The following is a 21,662-nucleotide window of genomic DNA, read 5'->3' on the forward strand; positions in this document are numbered from 1 at the left end:
GGGGTTGATATAGGACTGAAGTTAGGGGTAGGTTCTTCACTCAGCGAGTCGTAAGTTCATGGAATGCCCTGCCAGTAGCAGTGGTGGACTCTCCCTCTTTATGGGCATTTAAGCGGGCATTGGATAGGTATATGGAGGATAGTGGGTTAGTATAGGTTAGGTGGGCTTGGATCGGCGCAACATCGAGGGCCAAAGGGCCTGTACTGCGCTGTATTCTTCTATGTTCTATGTTCTACAGTTATATAAGTACATGGGACTTGAGGCTGTTTTCATTGGAGAGAGGAAGATTGAGAGGTGACTTAATTGAGACATAAGATAATCAGAGGGTTAGATAGGGTGGAGTGAGACCCTTTTTCCTCAGATGGTGATGGCTAGCACAAGGGGGCATAGCTTTAAATCGAGGGGTGATAGATATAGGACAAATGTCAGAGGTAGTTTCTTTACTCCAAGTAGCAGGGCATGGAACACATTGCCTGCAACAGTAGTAGACTCGCCAACTTTAAGGGCATTTAAATGGCCATGGGATAGACATATGGACAAAAATGGAACAGTATCTGTTAGATGGGCTTCATATTGATTTCACAGGTCGGTGCAATATCGAGGGCCAAAGGGTCTGTACTGTGCAGTAATATTCTATGTTCTACGAATAAGAAATCTTTAGAGGGACATGGCTCAAGCACACGCAGGTGGGACTAGTTTAGTTTGGGATTATGGTCTGTCTGGCCTGGCTGCACCAAAGGGTTTGTTTCTGTGCTGTATGATTCTAACAATATGCTGTCAAGTAGCATTGAAAAGATAACCAAAATTGCTTAGCAAAACCGGCAAGGCTGTTTTCATTGCACAAGACCAAAAACCTATCTCAGCTAAACTATATCAGTTCTCGGGATTGCTTAGCAGATAACATCTATCCAATCTATCCATGCATAAAGATATAATTCATAGACTAACTGACAACCTTCGACTGGTTTCAGAATCATGATTTATAAAGGTGGGGAGGTCTTGCCAGGCCTCCTGGGTTATCTAGTTAAATGCCGTGCACCTGGAAAATGTGCAGACCTGGTGAAGCCACAGTTGCAATTCTCTTCAATATCCTTCACAATTCAATTGTGAAAATGGGTAGAAAAAAATATTTGCTTAGCAAAAATGTGTATTTCATCTTACCCACCGAAATGATAAAACAGAGTCAGACATCACACAACATCAAGTTATAGTCCAACAGGTTTATTTGAAATCACAAGCTTTTGGAGGTGAAGTCACTTAACCTGATGAAGGGACTACACTCCAAAAACTTGTGATTTCAAGTAAACCTGTTGGACTATAACCTGGTGTTGTGTGACATCTGACACTGTCCACCCCAGTCCAACATCAGCACCTCGACATCGTGATAAAACAACTCTGAAGGGCCATCAACGTTTGCAGCAAGAACACTGCTTCCCCTTGCCCGCTCTAGAGAAACGCTTCTTTAATAAAAATTGTTGTGTGGCTCCATGAGAGCCAGTCAAAAAGTGTAGCACTGGAAAACCACAGTCAGTCAGGAGCAAGAGAATCGACATTTCAAACATAAGCTCTTCATCAGGAAGGTTATGCTCGAAATGTCGACTCTTCTGCTCCTCGAATGTTGCCTGACCAGCTGTGCCTTTCCAGCACCACACGTTTTGACTCTGATCTCCACATCTGCAGTCCTCATTTTATCCACAAAACAGAGTTAAACAGAAAAGATGTAGAGAAAGAAAAAAATGAGATGTTTTAAAAACGTCAGTTAATTGAAATTCTGTTCTTGGGAAAAAAAAGTTACTCAAGTAGTCTGTAATTTAAAGATGCAGAATTTACATATAATGAACAATGATTCGCACAGAGTCTACTATATCAGCACTTTTATACGTTTTAACTTTTATAGAACTTGAATGTATCTAAATCAATAAAATGAGCATTTCAACTCAAATGATATCAGAATACTGACATACTGTTTGCCTAATGTATAGATTTATTCATTAAAGATATATCAATAACCTTGTTCATTTTGAGGTGAAATAATATTCAATTATAAATATATTGCTGAACAGAATAATTTCTTACAACCTAGTAACAAGGTTCGTGTGAAGAAGATAGTAAAGCTTCTATCGACCATAGGTAAGACCAGAAGTAAAGGATACTGTTAAATCTTCAGGGTCAGCCTTTAAGGACAGATGAGGATAATTTTTGCCGAGAGTTGTGTAACTGTGAAATGCTCGACCTCAGAAGTTGGTAGTCATTGAATATTTCTAATACAGTGGTAGATAAACATTGCTTCAAAACATTGATCAGGGGTAGATAGAAATGTGTCTTATTGAATAGTGAAACAGGTTCAAAGTGGATATATGGCCTACTTCTACTCTTATTTTATGTTAAGTGGAAAAAGCTTACATTCAGCAAAAGACATTAATACAGGCCTGTTAAGCTGCAAAATAAAAAAGCATTTCTCCATCTTGACTTACCTTCAGCGTAAGTAGGTCTGCTTCTTCAAAACACAAACCTTTCTTTTGCTTTGAAAGGATAGTGAGAATCAAGTTATGAAGGAAACCTCATTGCTTTAGCAGATTAAAAAAAAATTTGAAACCAGTTCTGCATGGTTTGTTGCCAGCTCCAATGTTCCTCCTGAGGCCAAAACATGAAAGCCAACCAGAGCCTGGACTTCAGGCAAGGAATTACATGCCTATTCACACCAGTGCTATCATACTCAGTTTAAAACATGGCAGACCAATTGAAGTTTCCTCAACTAAACCTGCAACAGAAAGCTGAAAAATGTTGACAAAGTCCAAAACTTTCACATGAACTCAGAAATGAAAGACAAATGTTTATCAGTGGATCAGCTGAAAGTTCTTTTATCAGGAAGAAAAAGGCTGAGAATTGACATGATATTGGACTTTAAAATGAAGAAGAGGCATGATGTGGAAAAGATGGTACTAACTGAGGGAGGGTGGAGACGGAGTCCAATACTAGAGGCATGAGAAAAAACAAACAAACAAACAGTCACTAATAAGTCAGTAAGGAATTAAGGATGTAGAATTCACAACCAGATAAAGCAAAACAAACTGAAAGGCATGGGTTAGTTTAAGGGGAAGCTAGATAAGAACATGGAGAAAAGGACAGCACATTGTGCTGATCAGGGGGAGCAGGCTTATATGGAGGAGGAGAAACTACAATTGAATGGAAGTGAATTGAACCACCTGATGCATAAGTTTTCTATTTTGTTTAACTCCATTCATGCAAATGGGGGTTTTGCTGGAAAGAACACGTTTATTACTCATTCCAAGTTGAACATGAGATGGTCTAGCTGAGCTGCCTTGATAAAGCAATTTTGAGTGGCTAACTTGGCAATTTTAAAGGACAGTTAAGAGCCACATTGCTGTGCACTTGGAGTCACGAAAAGATTGGACTTGGTCACGATGGTAGATTTCCATCCCAAAACTTATGAACCTGTTTCTTTTTTTAAAGTGGCAACACGGTGGTGTCCTGGTCACAGTTACTGATGAGTATTTATGTTCCAGATTTAATGAATTAACTGCATTTAAAATACCCACCTCCCATGGTCTGGTGTAGACTTGTGTCATTTGGACCATTGAAACCTAATTGAAACATACAGAATACTGAATGACCTGGACAGAGTATGATGTTGGGAAATTGTTTCCATTGGTAGGAGAGACTGGGACCCGAAGCCAGAGCCTTAGAGTAAAGGGAAGAGTTTTTAGAATGGAGTTTAGGAGAAACTCAGCTAAAGAGTGAATCAATGGAATTCATTGCCATAGAAGACTGGAGGCCAGGTCATTGACATGGATAGGTTGTTCAATAAGAAGGGTTACGGGGAGAAAGCAGGAGAATGGGGTTGAGAAACTTATCAGCCATGATTGAATGGTGCAACAGACCCAATGGGCTGAATGGCCTAATCTCTGCTCCTAGTCAGAATCTCCAGATTAATAGTCCAGTTACAAATCTATTGCTGTTCCTATCCAGTACAAAAAGTCAAGAAAGGTTGTATAGTGATGTAATCTAAAACTTGCTTTGAAGATGAGATGAGTGAGATGGCAACATGGGTCTTGGCCCACCAGCTGAAGGGTAAGCAGGAGTCATAACATCTTAAGACATAGGAGCAGAGATTAGGCCATTCATCCCATTGGGTCTGTTGCACCATTCAATCATGGCTGATTGGGGTTGAGAAACCTTTCTCCTGCTTTCTCCCCGTAACCCTTCTTATTGAACAACCTATCCATGTCAATGACCTGGCCTCCAGTCTTCTATGGCAATGAATTCCATTGATTCACTCTTTAGCTGAGTTTCTCCTTAACTCCATTCTAAAAACTCTTCCCTTTACTCTAAGGCTCTGGCTTCGGGTCCCAGTCTCTCCTACCAATGGAAACATTTTCCCAACATCATACTCTGTCCAGGTCATTCAGTATTCTGTATGTTTCAATTAGGTTCCCTCTCATCCTTCTAAACTCCATCAAGTATAGACACAGAGTCCTCAAATGTTCCTCAGATGTTAAGCTGTTCATTCCTGGGACCGTTCTTGTGAACCTCCTCTGAACACACTCCAAGGCCAGTACATCCTTCCTGAGCTGAGAGGCCCAAAATTCTGCAAAATACTCCACATGTGGTCTGACCAGAGTCTTATTGAGCCTCGGAAGTACATCCCTGCTTTTATATTCAATTCCTCTCGAAATAAATGCTACCATTGTATTTGCCTTCCTAACTACTGATTCAACCTGCAAGTTTACCTTGAGAGAATTCTGGACTAGAACTCCTAAGTCTCTACACTTCAGACTTCTGAATTTTCTCCCCATTTAGAAAATAGTCCACGCCTCTATACTTCCTACCAAGGTGTATGACCTCACTTTCCCACGTTGTACTCCATCTACCACTTCTTTGCACACTCCCCCTAATCTGTCCAAATGTTTCTGCAGCCTTCCCGCCTCCTCAATGCTACTTGTCCCTCTACCTGTCTTTGTATCATCTGCAAACATAGCCAGAATGCCCTCCGTTCCTTCATAGAGATTGTGAACGTATAAAAGTGAAAAGTTATGGTCCCAACACTGAGCCTTGCAGAACACAATTTGTCACAAGCTGCCATCCTGAGAAGGACTCTTATCTCCCCCTGCTTTCTGCCAGACAACTGGCTTCTATCCATGCCAGCACCTTGTCTCTAACACCATGGGCCCTTATCTTACTCAGTAGCCTCTTGTGTGGCACCTTGCCAAAGGCCTTCTTGAAATCCAGTTGGATAACATCCACTGGCTCTCCTTGGTCTAACCTGCCCATTACTTTCTCAAATAATTCTAGCAGATTTGTCAGGCATGACCTCCCCTTGATGAAACCATGCTGACTTTGCCCTATTTTACTACCAAGTATTTAGAAATCGCATTTTTCACAATGGATTCCAGGATCTTACCCATGACCGAGGTTAGGCTAATCAGTCTGTAATTTCCCCTCTTTTGCCGCACTCCCTTTTAAACAAACAGTCATCTCATCCACTTGTCAGAATCAAGTTCTACCCCAGCGTTTAGAACTCCAGCGGTGAAAACTATCCCACACCACACAGTATGTGCTACTAGCAGATTGGAGGTTGACAATTTTCCAATACCCTTCAGGGAGTATGGCAGCTGCAATAATGCATTTAGCAGAGGCTTAGCCTCAAAGAACCAGGCCACAGGTGAGTGAGAGGTCACTAGATGAAGAGGCTGGAGGAACCAGGTGTGGCCCTCAATACTTCCCCTCTTAATCCTATATCCCTCAATGACAGCTTTGAAAGTAGGACCACTCAACCCATTTTCCTACCCCTTCTCCATTTCCTCTCAATAATCCCAAAAACAATGTCAGCCATACAAATGTCTGACAATTTTCAGAGAGAGAATCTTAACATTGCCCGTTAATATTCAATAGCATCCATCATAGAATCCCCACAAACAACTACCAGGGGTTTACATGGACCACAAATCAAGAGCAGGTCAGAGGTTAAGAACTCTACAGTGAGCAACTCATCTCCTGACTCCCCAAAACCGGTCCACCATCTACAAGAGTGGAACAAAATACTCCCCAGTTGCCTGGATGACTTCACCTCCAAACACCACAAGAAGCTGGACACCATTCATGACAAAGCAACCCACTTGATTGCTATCACATCCACAAGCATCCACTCTCCCCACCACTGGTATGGAGTACCTGCAGCATTTACCATCTACAAGATGCAATGCAGAAATTTACCAAGGCTTCTTGGACAGCATCTTCCAAACCCCAGATCACTAGAAAGGCAAGGGCAGGATATAAATGGGAACACCATCACCTTCAATTCCATTCCAAGTCACTCACCAACCTAACTTGGAATGTATTGCCATTCTGCCAGTGTCATTGGATAAAAAGCTGGAATTCCTTCCCTAATAGCATTGTTGTACAAAGTGGACTACAATGGTTCAAGAAGGTAGCTTATCACCACCTTCTCAAGGGCAACAAAAGGACTGGAAATAGATTCAGTGACAGAATTTAAAATAAAAATTGTTTCTCAGGCTCCCTGTAAAGGATTTTCCCTGCCCACTTAAGGGCCTCAATTAGCATCCTGGCCAGAAGGTAGTCAAAGTGTCCACGGGGTTCCCACCCCAGGCATAACTAGGAGGAGTGGAAGGCCCCAAACACTGCCCCTCCTAGACAATCAAATGCCTGCATCCCCTGTCTGCTGCCATGTTGCATTGAGAACATTAGAAGGGCCACACAGAATATGCTAAGTGTGCCTTGTTTAAAAAAAAGGGGGATAAGCCCATCCCCAACTCTGCCTGCAGAATGTGAACAAACAGCAATTAAGAGCATTGTATTTGATCCCAGACTGGGCTGTAACTTTGACTTCTATCCAATGCTCTCTGCTGGAAAGGTGGTGCATCTGGACACTGCTCAACTACTGAAGAAACCTGTCAAAGGCTCAGTTGTCAGTCAGTGCTCAGCCTGGAAACCCCAGGGGCCTGTGCAACCTCTGTAATGGCTCCAACTGCAAAACCCAGAAAGGCTGAGAAATGGTTTCAAAACAACTGACAACTTGGAAAGTAAAACAAACCCAGGTGAAGCATTTTGTTTTTGAGGGGGTCAATCCTCCAAGGCAGCTGACCACAACAGTTCCTGTCTTGGACATTTTATGGTCTGTGTGATTTCACATTTCCACTCCCCCCACCCTTCAGATTCACTCTCTGTGGCAAGTCAAATGTCACCATTGATGTCACTGGGAAATTTGGAGAATGTAAAGTAGGACATCAGCTCGCCATGTAAGTTGTAACTGTACAGAATACCCCATCTATTGCATGCTGCACAGGGTAAGGGTGATTAACAAGCACAGCAGTATAAGCAGTGAGGCACGTTGACACTTTTGACTGGGAAAATAATAGGGTCGAGTGAAAATTTTCTATTTTCTGATTGCTCGGCTGATCATGTTTACAGAAGGAAGAAATGTGGGAGATTGAAATAGTTAAGTCTAAATGTAACGAAGGCATGGCTGAGATCTCAGCCGCTGATAAACTCAGACAGCAATGAAGTACATTACATTATAAAAGGCTTAAATGGAGAACATTGGTAAAAGAGACAGTGAATAATGCAAATCAGACAATGAAAATGCTGTTATCTGCTCCAAATGTAGACTATTGACAACTACCTTCATTGTGCCTCATAGTGACATCTCTTGTTTTCTATTACATCTTCATCATGTGCTTGCGAATCTTAATAGTCAGCTGATTGCATGGTCTAGACTTACATATTCAAAGGAAAGCGAGCACTCCAAAAGCTAGTGCTTCCAAATAAACCTATTGGACTATAACCTGGTGTTGTGTGATTTTTAACTTTATTCAGATAGGCAGATCTTGCTGTCTGATAATATCCTTTAAGCATGCAATGCTGGCAAATTGGGCTTCTTATTAGGCAAAATCATATTTGATCTTAATAGTATGAGCATATCTGAATTTAAGTTTGTGTGGCTCAGTTGAAAGCACTCCAACACGGCTTTAAACAATTGTTGGATCAAGTCAATGTGAGTTGGCTGTCTGCAGCACTACTAATTGAGTTCTTCACTGCTAGAAGGGCCCTTTTGAAGTGTTAACCCAGTGCAATGCATATCTCTCAAATGGCTGGGCAAGTGATAGGGCCTGTTTTCACGCTGTATGACTCTTCAGCCCAACTTATCCATATCGATGAGGTTTCCTAAAGTGAACGAGTAGCCTTTGCCTGCATTTGGCCCATATCCCTCTCAACCTTTCCTATCAGGTACCTCTCCAAATATCTTTTAAGTGTTGTAATTGTACCAGCCTCTACCACTTCCTTTAGTAGCTCGAGGCATACATGTACCACCGTCTTTGTGAAAAAGTTGCCCCTCAAGTCCCGTTTGAATCTTTCCCCTCTCATCTTAAAGCTGATGGGTCAAGCAACAGTCTGACAGTCATCCTCATGTCATACCTTGTAGACAATACCACTAAAGATGGCAGATGGGAGGGAGTTGTCCTTGAAGACCTCAAAGTTGACTCCAGACACAATGAACCTTCATGGTCCCAGGTCATACATAGGGAAAGAAACCTTGTGCTTATTACCACATAGCACCCAACACAGCAGATTAATCAGTGTACCTCTATGTTGAGCACCACTTAGTGGAAGCACTGGCAGGGTAAAGGAGCAGAGGATGTTCAGGGTGAGGTAGTGTAACATTCATCATCAAAACTGGCTTGACAGCACCACTACTGACTGAGTTGATCAAATTCAAAAGGACACAGTTGAAAGATTGGGTCCGCAGCACACGGTAAGAGAACTGACAAGAGGGAAAATTATACTTGACCTCATCCTCACTAATCGACCTGCTGCAGATGCATCTACCCCTGACAGATGAGGTAGAAGAGGCAACTGCACACAGTCCTGTGAGAGGGAAAGTCCTGCTTTGACATTGAGGATACCCTCCACCATTCCCTGTGGCACTATCACCCTGCCATATCAGACCGACTTTGATTAAATCTAAGAACTCAAGACGGGCATCCATGTGGCTTTGTGGGCCATCGCCAGCAACAGAATTGCACTCCAACACAACCTGCAACCTCATGCCCTGGCATATCAGCCATGCCACAGTTATTTCAAGCCCAGGGTTAAAACTTGGCACAATGAGAAGTTCAGTTGGGCATATCAGAAACAGCACCAGGCAAAGCTGGCAAACCTTGCAGAGCTATAACTCTGGATAACTCGAGTGCCAAGCAACATAAGCTACAATTGATAGAAGGGCTCAACGATTCCACAACCAACAGATCAAAGCTAAATTCTGTCCTGCTATATCAAATTATGGTAGACAATTAAACAATGCACTAGGATGGGTTTCTTCCACACATATTCCCTTCCTCAATGGTGGGGGGAGCCCAGCAAGTTAATCCAAAGGATAATGCTGAAGCATTTGCAACAATCTTTGCCCAGAAGTGAATGATCCATATCCACTGGTCATTGGCCAAGACATTTCTTTATTGGACTGCATATCTGCTAAATAGCAATTTCTTTTTAAAACTACAGTGTCGTACAACGTATTCAAGTTAATTGATGATGCAAAGCTAGGTGAGAATTTAAACTACAAGACACTAAGCAGCTACAAAAAGGGATGTAAAACAGAAACAGGAACTGCCAGAGAAACACAGCAGGTCTGGCAGCATCAGTGGGAAGAAAGCAGAGTTAATGTTTCAAGTCTGGGGACTCTTCGTCAGAAGTGTTAGTAGCTAGGGGAAAGATTGTTATTTATGCTGAAGCCCAAGTTTGGTCGAGGTGTGTGTGGGGGAGGGGGTGAGGGGAAATGCAGTTAAGGTGATCAGATAGGTGGAAAGACTGCACATGATCTATATATGCATGAAAGGGCTAGATAAACAAGGAAGATTATGGATAGCAGGCTAGGGTAGATAGGTAAAAAAAAGCTAAGAGTAGGAGAAAATGGGTTAACTATGTTTGAAAGAGGGATAGGATTGGCAGCTTAACATTCCAGGATATCGATCTTTTAGACTCCCTTAATACCAGAGGTTTGGATGGGGAGCAATTTGCGAGGAATATCCAGAGTGATTTTTTGATTTAGTATATTAGATTAGATTAGATTACTCAGTGTGGAAACAGGCCCTTCGGCCCAACAAGTCCACACCGCCCCGCCGAAGCGCAACCCACCCATACCCCTAACCTAACACTACGGGCAATTTAGCATGGCCAATTCACCTGACCTGCACATCTTTGGACTGTGGGAGGAAACCCACGCAGACACGGAGAGAACGTGCAAACTCCACACAGTCAGTCGCCTGAGGCGGGAATTGAACCCGGGTCTCTGGCGCTGTGAGGCAGCAGTGCTAACCACTGTGCCACCGTGCCGCCCTTGAAAGTCCAACAAGGGAGGGGGTGGTACTGGACCGGGTATTGGGAAATAAACCTGGCCAGGTGATCAAAGTTTCCAATTGGGAGCATTCTGGGGATGGTGACCATAATTCTATACATCTTCAGATAGATACTTATAGATATGGGCAAGAGTGGACCTCGGGTGGAGGTGTCAAACTGGGGGAAGGCCAACTATAACTGGCTTGGGCAAGCATTGGAGAATGTGGATTGGATGCTGCTTGTTTGTGGTAAATTCACTTTGACAATGTGGGAGTCTTTTAAAGACCAGTCAATTAGAGTTCAAGGACAGGCATGTCCTGTGAAAATGAAGGACAGGAACGGTAGGATTCAGGAGCCTTGGATCATGGGGAAATTCAGCTTAGTCAACAAAAAGGGAGCATACCTGATGTCTAGGTAACTAAAGACAGACAAAGTCATCATCACACTTCACTTTCGCTCTGAAGAAAAGTTACTTAGGAGTCAAAACATTTGTTTGCTCTCTTCACGGATGCTGCCTGACCCGCTGTGATTGCCAGAGTTTTCTGTTTTCAGTTCAGATGCCAGCATTTGCAGAAGCTTGCTCCTACAAAGTCCTTGAAGAATATACAGAGAGGAGGCAGGAGCTCTAATGGGGGTTAGGAGGTCTAAAATAAGCCATGAAATGTCCTTGGCCAGCAGGGTTAAGGACAATCCAAAGGCCTTTTATATGAATATTAGAAGCAAGAGGGGGGCTTGGAAAAGAGTAGTCCCACTCAAGGATAAAAGGAGGAAGCCACAAAATGACATGACCCACTCTCACTAGTATCTTTACATACAGATAAGGAAGGACATCACTTCGACTGGGACAACTCATCCATCCTAGGACACGCCAAACAGAGACCCGCATGAGAATTTCTCGAAGCATGGCATTCCAACCGGAATTCTATCAACAAACAGATTGACTTGAACTCCATTTACCACCCCCTGAGAAAAAGAACAGGAAATGACATCATCATAGGAAGTGACATCACCAACCCAAGGAAACCCAAACATATAAATAGAAAGCAGGAAACACCAGCAGTATTTCATCCTGAGGCTCACTGAAAGTGTTACCTAGTATGGTGACGAAATGTCTGAAACTGAACCTTCCAGCTCAACGAGCAAACCTTCATCCATAAAGGACAAAGGTTATGTGTGGAGCCAGAGGAGATCTTAACAAGTACTTTACATTAGTATTTACCAAACAGAGGGACCTGAGGGATTTTGAGGTTAGGGAAAGGTGTGTGAATATTCTTGAGTAGTAGCATGATAACCAGAACTGCACACAAGATACCAAACGTGGCCTAACTAAAGTTTTGCAACAAACCTTGCCAACTTTCCTATTCAACCAGCAGCCGATGAAGGCAAGTGTGCTGTATGCCTTCCTAACCACGTTATCTACCTGTGTAGCCATTTTCAGAGACGTGTGGACCTGTATGCCCAGATCCCTCTGTACTCAGTCCCTAAAGCACCTGCATAATTCACCCCTGAATTTGATGTTCCAAACTTTTCATTTGTCTGGTTTAAACGCCACCTGCCATTTCTCTACCCAAATCTGCAATCTATATCCAGCTCTACCCTTTCACAATCCTCCTCACTATCTGCAACTTGGCCAATGCTCCTATGTTCATACATACAGGGCCTCGGTGAGTACTGCATGCAGTTTCATTCTCCATAGGTCAGGTTGGTAAAGACAACCAAAACTGCTTGCAGTTGAATGTAATAGAGGGGATGCAGCAGAAGATTCACTGGACTGATTCCTGGATCCTTCTCTGGAAGGGAGATTGAGCAGAATGAGCATATATTCTCTGGACTTAAGAATAACAGGTGATCTTATTGATACATGTAATATCCATTTCTTAGGCTTTTTCCCCTGACTGGAAACTAGAGCAAAGGATCATGCTCTCAGAAAAAAGGGAATTTACCAGCAGAGAAGAAATTCCTTCACTCAAATTCAAATGAATCTTGACAACCCTCCAGAGAGCTTTGATTATTGATAATCAAAGCAGATATGGATTTTCACATTCGAGGAAGGAAATCAGGGGATCTCAGAATAGGAGATAAACTGCAGCTGAGGTGACCTTACTGAATGGCGGAGTAGACTCAATGAGTCATGGCCTGCTCTATTTTCCAATGTGCTTTGTTAAGTAAATAAGCTCCTTAAAACAATGTTAAACTACGCAAAATCAAGGTCAGAAGTCATACAACACCAGGTTATAGTCCAACCAGTTTATTTGAAATCACAATCTTTCGGAGCGCTGCTCCTTTATCACTTCACCCGAGAAGGACAGCACTTCTGAAGCTTGTGATTTCAAATAAACCTGGAGGACTATAACCTGGTGTGGTGTGACTCCTGATCCAGTCCAACACCAGCACTTCCACATCATACACAAATGCAGTAACAGAAGGCAGCATAATGAATGAGCTGGCTCATTAACTTTTGTTCAGACTGTGTATTCATTCATGCTGACAATTGGATGGTGACAGAAACTGACAGGTTAGCTCTGCAAGGGAATTCGCTGTCTGTGTTATTCACAACACAAAACCACAGAAAAACGTGCCCCACAGCCACAAAGTGGCAACAGTCAGATCTTCTGCTTTAACCAAGCAGAAAGTAATCCCCCATTTCCTCCTTGAGATATTACTGGCAATATTTTATACTCTTGAGTGGTCAGATAGAATTTTGTTTTCATGTGTCATTGATAAACAACACTGCTAGCAACACACCAGCCATTTCATACTGCACTGCAGGTTTAGCCTAGATTTTGCATTCAATTCTTTGGAATGGACTTGAAGGAAGAAATGCTTTAGTCCATTTCATCAATATTCTAGAAGCAGCGAATCAGATCAAAACATAATTGAGCAGGGTGAATGTAAAATTGTAGTCATCCTGTTAAATTTTGGTCTGGGATCAGCAACAGCAGGGAAAAATGTGCTATTGGCAACTCAAGTTTATTTTTAAAGTATTGTATAGTAGTTTACTCACTGTTACTGGACTAATAATCAATTTGAGCACAAGTTCGAATCTTGCTATAATTAATTTTTGATTTTGTTAAACTGGGTTCAAGTTCTATCTGTGATTAGTTAAAACAAAAGGCACCATCAGGTGATTAAAGTAGAGTTGATAGCTGTTAGAGAAAACCTGCCAACAGGGTCTGTGTGATTTCTGTCCTACCCGAACACAATTGACTCTAAATAGTCAAATCCAGGCACTCTGCTGTCGGGAACAGAACCTATCAACTGCAAAAGACAACTAAGGGGGCAGCAAAAACTACAGGCCCCAACTACAACTAAGAACACACCCCTGCCTCTGACCAGGGATAACAAAGCCAATAGACTTTTAAATCACTGCCAAATTTTAGGTTCAGCTTAAAGCCAATAGGAGATTGAAAGACATATATTCATGACATGGTATATTCAAGGAGGAGATAAAGTTTTCAAACTCTAACGGCTTCATTGGCGTGGGGTAAAGCAGGAACGTAGCATGGAAATACAGCCATGATTCAGAGATACCAGTGTTGGTCTGCAGCATACAAAGTTAAAAATCACACAACACCAGACCACCCGATGAAAGAGCAGCGCTCTGAAAGTTAGTGCTTCCAGTTAAGCCTGTTGGACTATAACCTGGTGTTGTGTGATCTTTAACTCTGAAATACTGCAACAGCTATGATCATTCTGAATGAAGGAGCAAGGCTCAAAAGGGCAGAATGGCCTACTCCTGCTCCTAGTTTCTACAGAAGCAAGAATGAAATTATTTCCGAAAGCCCAAAATGAAATGTGACAAAACTAGAGCTGATTCACAACAAGCTTGACAAGCAATAGATGCACAGGCTATTTAGCTACAATGTCATTACTGGTCTGTACCACCTTGTGATAAAATGATGCTTTCTTGTTAGGATGTAAAGTGACGATGTCCCTTCAAAAACAAAAGAAAAATTGACCTCTTCATAAAACTAGTGATTTCAATATTTACATACACTTCTAAAGCGATGTGCTGTTTTTAGCAGCATGTCCTGGATCATAATCTTATGAAATCCTTATGTCTAATTCTAGCACTGGAAAGCCATATCGGTTTACCCATGACATTGATCCTTCTCCTGATGTTGTTTATCTGCTGCATTTCAAAGGTCAGATGAGAAGTAAATTTGACTGAGATTCAACCTCAAAAACAGCAGTTAAGTTGGCAAGCTATGAATTCCCAAATCAATACCAGTGCATAAAATGATTTGCACACTGACCAGTTTTCCACGATCTAGTTTCAATCAGTAGTGCTGGTGCGTTAAATTAACCATTTCATATCATTTAGACCAGTGTAGGATTTAGAGTGGGTGCTACACTGTCAGATGTGGATGCTGTCCATCAGATGAGACATTAAATAGAGTCCCATTCTCTGCTGTCTTCCTTACATTAAAGGTGAAAGAACCCATGTCACTGTTTTGACGACATTAGAAGCACAGCAAAGATTGCTAGGATCAAAATTACAGCATACATTTATACTGAACACAATGGTGATGAATTACTCAGTGCGCTCTGCAAGTTTGCCAACACAAACTGGATGGATGAAGATCCCTTAGAATGTTCACCTCCATTGGAAATAAATTTTTCAGATGTATCCTCCACTCCACTTTTGTTTGGAGGTCAGCAAGAGCCACAGAACAGAAACCGATCAGAAGCCTCGAGTATTCACAGGTTCTTGCCTTCAGATCCTCAGGTACTGGGGAAGTGGAACTCTGTTTAATGTCTCATCTGACAGAAAGCATCCGCATTTGACAGTACTCTCCAAGTACTCTACTGGTCTAGGTGGAATGAAATGGTTAATTTAACACACCAGCACTGCTAATGAAGCTAAATTCTGGAAGACTGGGTGGCACAGTGGTTCAGTGGTTAGCACTGCTGCCTCAGCTCCAGGGACCTTGATTTCATTCCACCATTGGGTGACTGTCTGTATGGAGTTTGCACTTTCTCCCCACATCTGAGAGAGTTTCCTCCAGGTGCTCCAGTTCCCTCCCCCCTTCAAAGGTGTGCAATTTAGGTGGATTGGCCATGGGAAATGTGGGATCGCAGGGATACAGTAGATGATGGGATGCTCTTCAGATGTTCAGTATGGACTGAATGTGGTGGTGGAAGAGCCCAGCAGGTCAGGCAGCATCCCAAGAGCAGGAGAATCAATGTTTCGGGCAAAAAGCCTCATTCCTGATGAAGGGCTTTTGCCTGAAATGTCGATTCTCCTGCTCCTGGGGTGCTGCCTGACTGGCTGGGTTTTTCCAGCACCACACTCTCGACTCTGATCTCCAGTCCTCACTTCCTCTTCAAATGGACTGAATGGCCTACTTCCACACTGCAGGGATTCAGGAGATCTTGGATGCAGACTCCCATGGGCTTCTAACTCTGGGTGGACATATTCTTGAAGGTTTTGTGAAAGACCTTGTGCCTCCACCTGTCCCAATCTCATTGTTCACCAAGCATCATCTAGCAAGCAGTTATCTGATTGAAAGATCCTTGGTTCGGAGTCAAGCAGCCTTTCAATCGCATTACTATTATTGCAACTAATGAGCAAAAGTACTCAAAGAAAATGCAAAGAAATGTGTCGTCTTGGTCTACATCCCAATGATTTTTCGCACACAGTTTGTTTACAACAGAGTCTTCAGGCACTGATGAGACAATGACAATTCCAGAGTCTTGGCATTAACCCCAGCCTTTCCTTTGGGGAAAAAAAACTTTGTACCAAGATCAATGTTTGCCACATTTATTGGGTCATACTGATTGGCTGCATCATGTTATGCACATGAAATTGACTGAAAACAGTTCATTACGATTGGAGAGTGATGTATTTCATGTCGGGGATCAATGTTTACAAATAATCACTTTATATTAACGGGAAACTATTCAAGCTGATTGTTTGACACACAAAGCTGGCGAACAAGTATATATTACATTTCATTACTGCCAGCATTCCAAACTATTGCTCCAATCCTCCATTCACAGTTCCACTTTGTCCATTATGTGAGATATTCACTCATTTTTCTGTCACGAGTGCCTGTGTTTATTTTCCAGTGCAGCCCATATAGACTCAAAGCACAGGAAAAGAGGAAGACTTGTCACAAAGTCAGAGATATACAGCATGGAAATAAACTCTTCACTCCAACTTGTCCATGCCAACCAGATATCCTAAATTAATCTAGTCCCAGCATTTAGCTCATACCTCTAAACCCTTCCTATTAGTGTGATCATCCAGATAACTTTTAAATGTTGTAATTGTACAAGCCTCCACCACTTCCTCTGGCAGTTTATTCCGTACAGGCACCGCCCTCTGAAAACGTTACCCCTCCACAGGTCCCTTTTAAAATCTTTCCCCTCTCGCCTTAAACCGATGCCCTCCAATTTTGAACTCCCCTATCTTGGAGAAGTGACCTTGTCTATTCACCCTATCCATGCCCCTTTTGATTTTATAACCTCTATAAAGTCACCCCTCAGACTCTGACACTTCAGGGAATATAGTCCCAGCCTATTCAGCCTCTCCCTATAGCTCAAACATTCCAACCCTGGCAACATCCTTGTAAATCTTTCCTGAACCCTTTCAAGAGTACTAATATCTTTCCTATAGCAGGGAGACCAGAATTAAAACTAGTATTCTAAAAGTGGCCTAACCAATGTCATATCTATGATAACTCTTTGAAAGAAGTAGCAATTAATTAGCAATAACAGTTGTACCAGACAAGTGCTAGGTGATAGCCATCTTTAACAAGAAATGGTCTAAACATCTCCCCCTCGACAATCAATGTCATCCTAAAACAGTCACTCCTCCCACCACCAGCAACTATACTTGTAGTGTTTAGTGCATGCAAGTTCATGTACTAGTGCACAAACTCACTATAGCACTTTCAATGACACCTTCCAAACCCACAATCTCTCCTTCCTTGATGAGAGGAAATAAATGCTACCTACTAGCTCCCCTCCAAGCCACCACCATCCTGACTTGGAAATCTATCAATGCTCCCCCAACCTCACCCCTTCGCTATCAGTGGGCAAGAATCCTAACAACACAGTGTTCCTAAACCCCAAAAACTGTGGTGGTTGAAGAAGACAGCTGACCACTGCCTTAGTGAGGACAAAGTTAAAAATCACCTGATGAAGGTGCAGCGCTCCGATAGCTAGTGATTCCAAATAAACCTGTTGGACTATAATCTGGTGTGGTGTGATTTTTAACTTTGTACAACCCAGTCCAACACCAGCATCTCCAAATCATTAGTGAGGACAACTAGTGATGGGTCAAAAATGCTGGCCTTCCAATATCCGTGGGATGATTTTTAAAAATACCACTCCCTTGCTTTATCTTCACTGCTTCACATTCCTTAAAACTTCTCACCTTCTTAATACCCCTAGCTTGATGTTATTCTTGTTTGTGTCAGTGTGTGGTTAGGAATTTTCATTGTTATATTCTCAAAGACACTAAACAAATGCACAGTGTTGTTGCCCTTTTAAGTATTACTTGTCTGGGCTTTTGGAACAATCTAAACTCAATCCATGTGAAGGGAAACCTTCCAACATTCAAAAGGGAAAGCTGTTTGCTACAAATCATTTAGCTCTTTTCCGATATGCAAAAATAATGTTGCCACCATTGAGGCGGATTCTCTGGAAGTCATGAGTCTTTGAACACAAGTGCCAACCTCTACTTTGTTGGTCTTGGATTGCGAATGCTGCAATTTGCTCACCACTGTACCAGTGTAAAAATGCATTGGACTGCTTTCAACATGCCTTTGTAATCACTTTATGGGGCTCAACAGTCCGACTCTTGCCCACTGAGCCAGGAGGTCACAGGTTCAAGCCTCCCTCCAAAATGTAGAGTATGCAACCTATGTCATCACATCTCTGAACCAACATCAGCAACTGATTAACCAGTCAACATCCTCATTGTTGTTTGCAATACTTTGCCGTGGACTCAAAACGTTAACTCTTTCTTTCCCCACAAAAGATGTTGCCAGTCCTGCTGAGTTTCTCAAGCACTTTCTGCCTTTAGAATGAAGGTCGTGCTAACCTGTTAGTCACACAGTGATAACCGTACTATATTCTGAATGTATTGCAAAGCTGAGTAGTAAAGAAAGGCTTGCATTTATACATCATATTTCACGAACACAGGGTGTTTTACTGGGACTCACTGTTGTAATGTGGAATACATGGCAGCCGATTTGTGTGCAGCAAGTTCCCATTGTTAGCAATGTGACAATGACCAGATCATGTAATGTTGATTGAGGGATAAGTATTGACCAGGACACCAAGGAGGATTCCACTCTCCTCATTCAAAACAAGGATTTTTTTTTTAAAAAAACTACCTGAGAGGGCTTTGCTTTTAATCTATCCATGGGATGTAGACATTGCTAGCTCAGCCTATACATATTGCCCATCTTTAACTGCCCTTAAGAAAACATTGGTGAACCACTTCAACAGCTGTAATCCACATGGTGTATGTAGATACACCCACAATGCTGTTGGGAAAGTGTTGCTCTGGAATTTGACCCAGTGGTTATGAGGGGACAGGAATACAGTTGCAAACCAGGACTGCACAAGACTTCGAGGGGAACTTGTAGGAGGTGGTTCTCATGGCACAAATAATCATCCACAAGGTAAGACCATGCAGCACTCTGTCAGTACTGTATTGAGACTGTAGGTCTTGATTTTTCTGCTGGAGTGGGTGTCCAACTTGAAGGCAAGAAAACTACCAAGGGAGTCGTGACTGTTCTGAATTTATAGAAAGCCTCAAATATATGTGGTTGCAAGAAGCTTAAATACAACTTTTGTTATCTATAGTGGAGCCAGAATTTTGGAAAAAGGTGCTTTTGGAGCAAGGCGGGGGAATAGGGAGGAAGGGATCAGATTAGTAGTTATAAAAGATTAACAGGGTAAAAACAAGGACTGCAGATGCTGGAAACCATATTCTAGAGTGAAGTAGTGCTGGAAAAGCACAGCAGGTCAGGCAGCATTGGATGCTGCCTGAACTGCTGTGCTTTTCCAGCACCACTCTAATCTAAAAGAGTAACAGCTCAGGCTAAAATGAGAATCCTTTCAGACTGTCACATTCAGATTACTGAACTATTCTGGATAGGAGAGGAATTGGGGGATGTTAATAGACTCAGTGGTTAGCACTGCTGCCTCCCAGCACCAGGGACCTGGGTTTGATTCCAGCCTGGGGCAACTGTGTCGAGTTTGCATGTTCTCCCAGTGTCTGTGTGGCTCTGCTCCTACAGTCCAAAAATGTGTGGGTTAGGTGGACTGGCCATGCCAAGTTGCCCATAGTGTCCAGGGTTGTGCAGGCTAGCGGATTAGGGATGGAAAATGCAGGGTTACATAGGTAAGGGAGTGGATGCAGGCAGGATGCTGGTTGCAGTGTTGGTATGAAGGCTATGGGCCGAATGGCCTGTTTTCACGCTGTAGGGATTCTCAGATCAGAGACAAGCTGACGTATTGAGGGCGTTTTCAATTAATTAAATGCAGGCATGAACACATTCGAGATTAACACATCCCTGAAGACTGCTGACAAATCTTGGACACATTAAGCACTTATTTCTTATTATTTCTGTCATCTACACACATATTAAAATATGCTATTTTAAGCTCATAACAAAACAAATACCACACCACCCGGCTAAATTCCTCGCTATTCAAATCCCATTCCATTTCAGAAAATAAAACGAAAACGGTCCTTGCATTGCCATTCACAAAGATTAAAAAGGAACACTTTACTAATTCCTAACGAGGGGAAGGTTGCAAACAAGAGATGCTAACATTGTCCTTGGGCATTAGCTGTGAGAGTTTATTTTAACAAAAGGTATTAGGGCAAACTATTTCTAATTTCCGTGGGGCATATTCGCCCCCCACCCCCCAAAAGCTCTGATCATTTTACACCACATCACGTTTTGCTTTAGGTTCTGTCGAGAGCTATCACCTTCTGAAAACTTTATCCAGGTTACAGGGTCCCAGAGCATCAAAACACAGGGAAAGGCTACAAGGAGCGAGTCATAGCTGCAGAGACATTTGTCAATAGTGGCACATACCAGGTGTCCCAAACTTCGGAAGCAAGCATCGACCAGCATCAACTTCCACCTCTCGCCCAGTGCCTCCGGGAGAGGGGTGTAGATGTAGTGGGCGAGCAGCGCACTGCTCAAGGCGATCGCGACCAGCTTGCTCCCCATGGCCAGGAGTCTCCGTGCAGCCTCTCGATCAACCGGAATTTACACCGAATCAGTGCTCAATGTATCATCGAGCTGCCGCAAGGACGTGCTAAACTTTCCAGAGCGTTGTTAAATAGATATGGCAACACGTGCTGTCATCAGCTGATTGCTTGATTCAAATCATTGTTCTGATCCCAAGGAGAGGCGGTTGCTTCCTTGCTGCTTATCTGATCTTCTCTTGGGATTCACTCGCGATCTCGAGGCACTTTAAAGGCAGCTGCTTTTACTCAGCAACATGGCCAGTCGTGAGCCTTCTTAGCAGCGGCTTTAGCTAATCTAATCCAGAGAATAGTGGAGCTCAGTATCACAGAGAGGCTGGGGAAGACAAAAGAGATTTGTATTTTTCAGATTTTAGAGGAAGCGGGAAGATGGCATTGAGCCAGAGGGTGAGCCATGAGCATATTGGATGGTGGATGGTGGAGTCGCCTCAAAAGGTTCAAATGACCACAGTGCTAACCACTGTGCCACCGTGCCGCCCACCGTGCCGTCCTAGATCTTTGAATAAAAATTTGGTGAGAAGTGGAAAATTCATTTATTTCAAAAGACCTGTTGGATGATAGCCTGGTGTTGTGTCACTTTGCCCACCCCAGCCCAACACTGGCATCCCCACATCCACTCCCTGGCATCTGACTCATTTAAAGTATTGCATATTACTGACCTGTCCAGGAGATCTCCTTCAAAGATTGACAGGGATCAATCGTACATATGGATGCAATTCACTTGAACTGCTTGAGGGATGCAATGTAATAATTTGACTGAACAGAATGATACGTTCCCTGTGGTGATTGGAACCGTGTGGATCTTGATGACTACGAGATCCTTGATTGGGGTTGTTAATCTGGGCTAATCAGAAGGCCTGACTGACCAATATAAACAGGCGATTATTCCCTCCAATTTTATTTTGATTTAGTCCCTACCCTCCCCTTCACTGTTTTTGATCACACAGCACTGCCCTTTGATGTGAAGGGCAGTGTTTGTCACTGGCCACCCGGGTGTTTTCCTATCTTCCTGGTGGTGAAATTTGAATAAAGATTCGTGCACTTT

At 42.7% G+C, this 21,662-nt stretch overlaps 1 protein-coding gene across 1 annotated transcript in view; it reads right to left on the reverse strand.

Moving 5' to 3' along the window:
- The window catches only part of aadac (arylacetamide deacetylase), a 65,537-nt gene extending 44,043 nt beyond the window's left edge, over positions 1-21,494 (reverse strand). The window contains exon 1 of the mRNA XM_043702721.1: positions 20,442-21,494. Within this exon, the coding sequence (XP_043558656.1) occupies positions 20,442-20,579 (138 nt within the window). The 5' untranslated portion in view covers positions 20,580-21,494. The remainder of the gene's footprint in view (positions 1-20,441) is intronic.
- Positions 21,495-21,662: the final 168 nt, after the last annotated feature.

Source organism: Chiloscyllium plagiosum, chromosome 13 (genome assembly GCF_004010195.1).
Source record: "Chiloscyllium plagiosum isolate BGI_BamShark_2017 chromosome 13, ASM401019v2, whole genome shotgun sequence".
NCBI lineage: Eukaryota > Metazoa > Chordata > Chondrichthyes > Orectolobiformes > Hemiscylliidae > Chiloscyllium > Chiloscyllium plagiosum.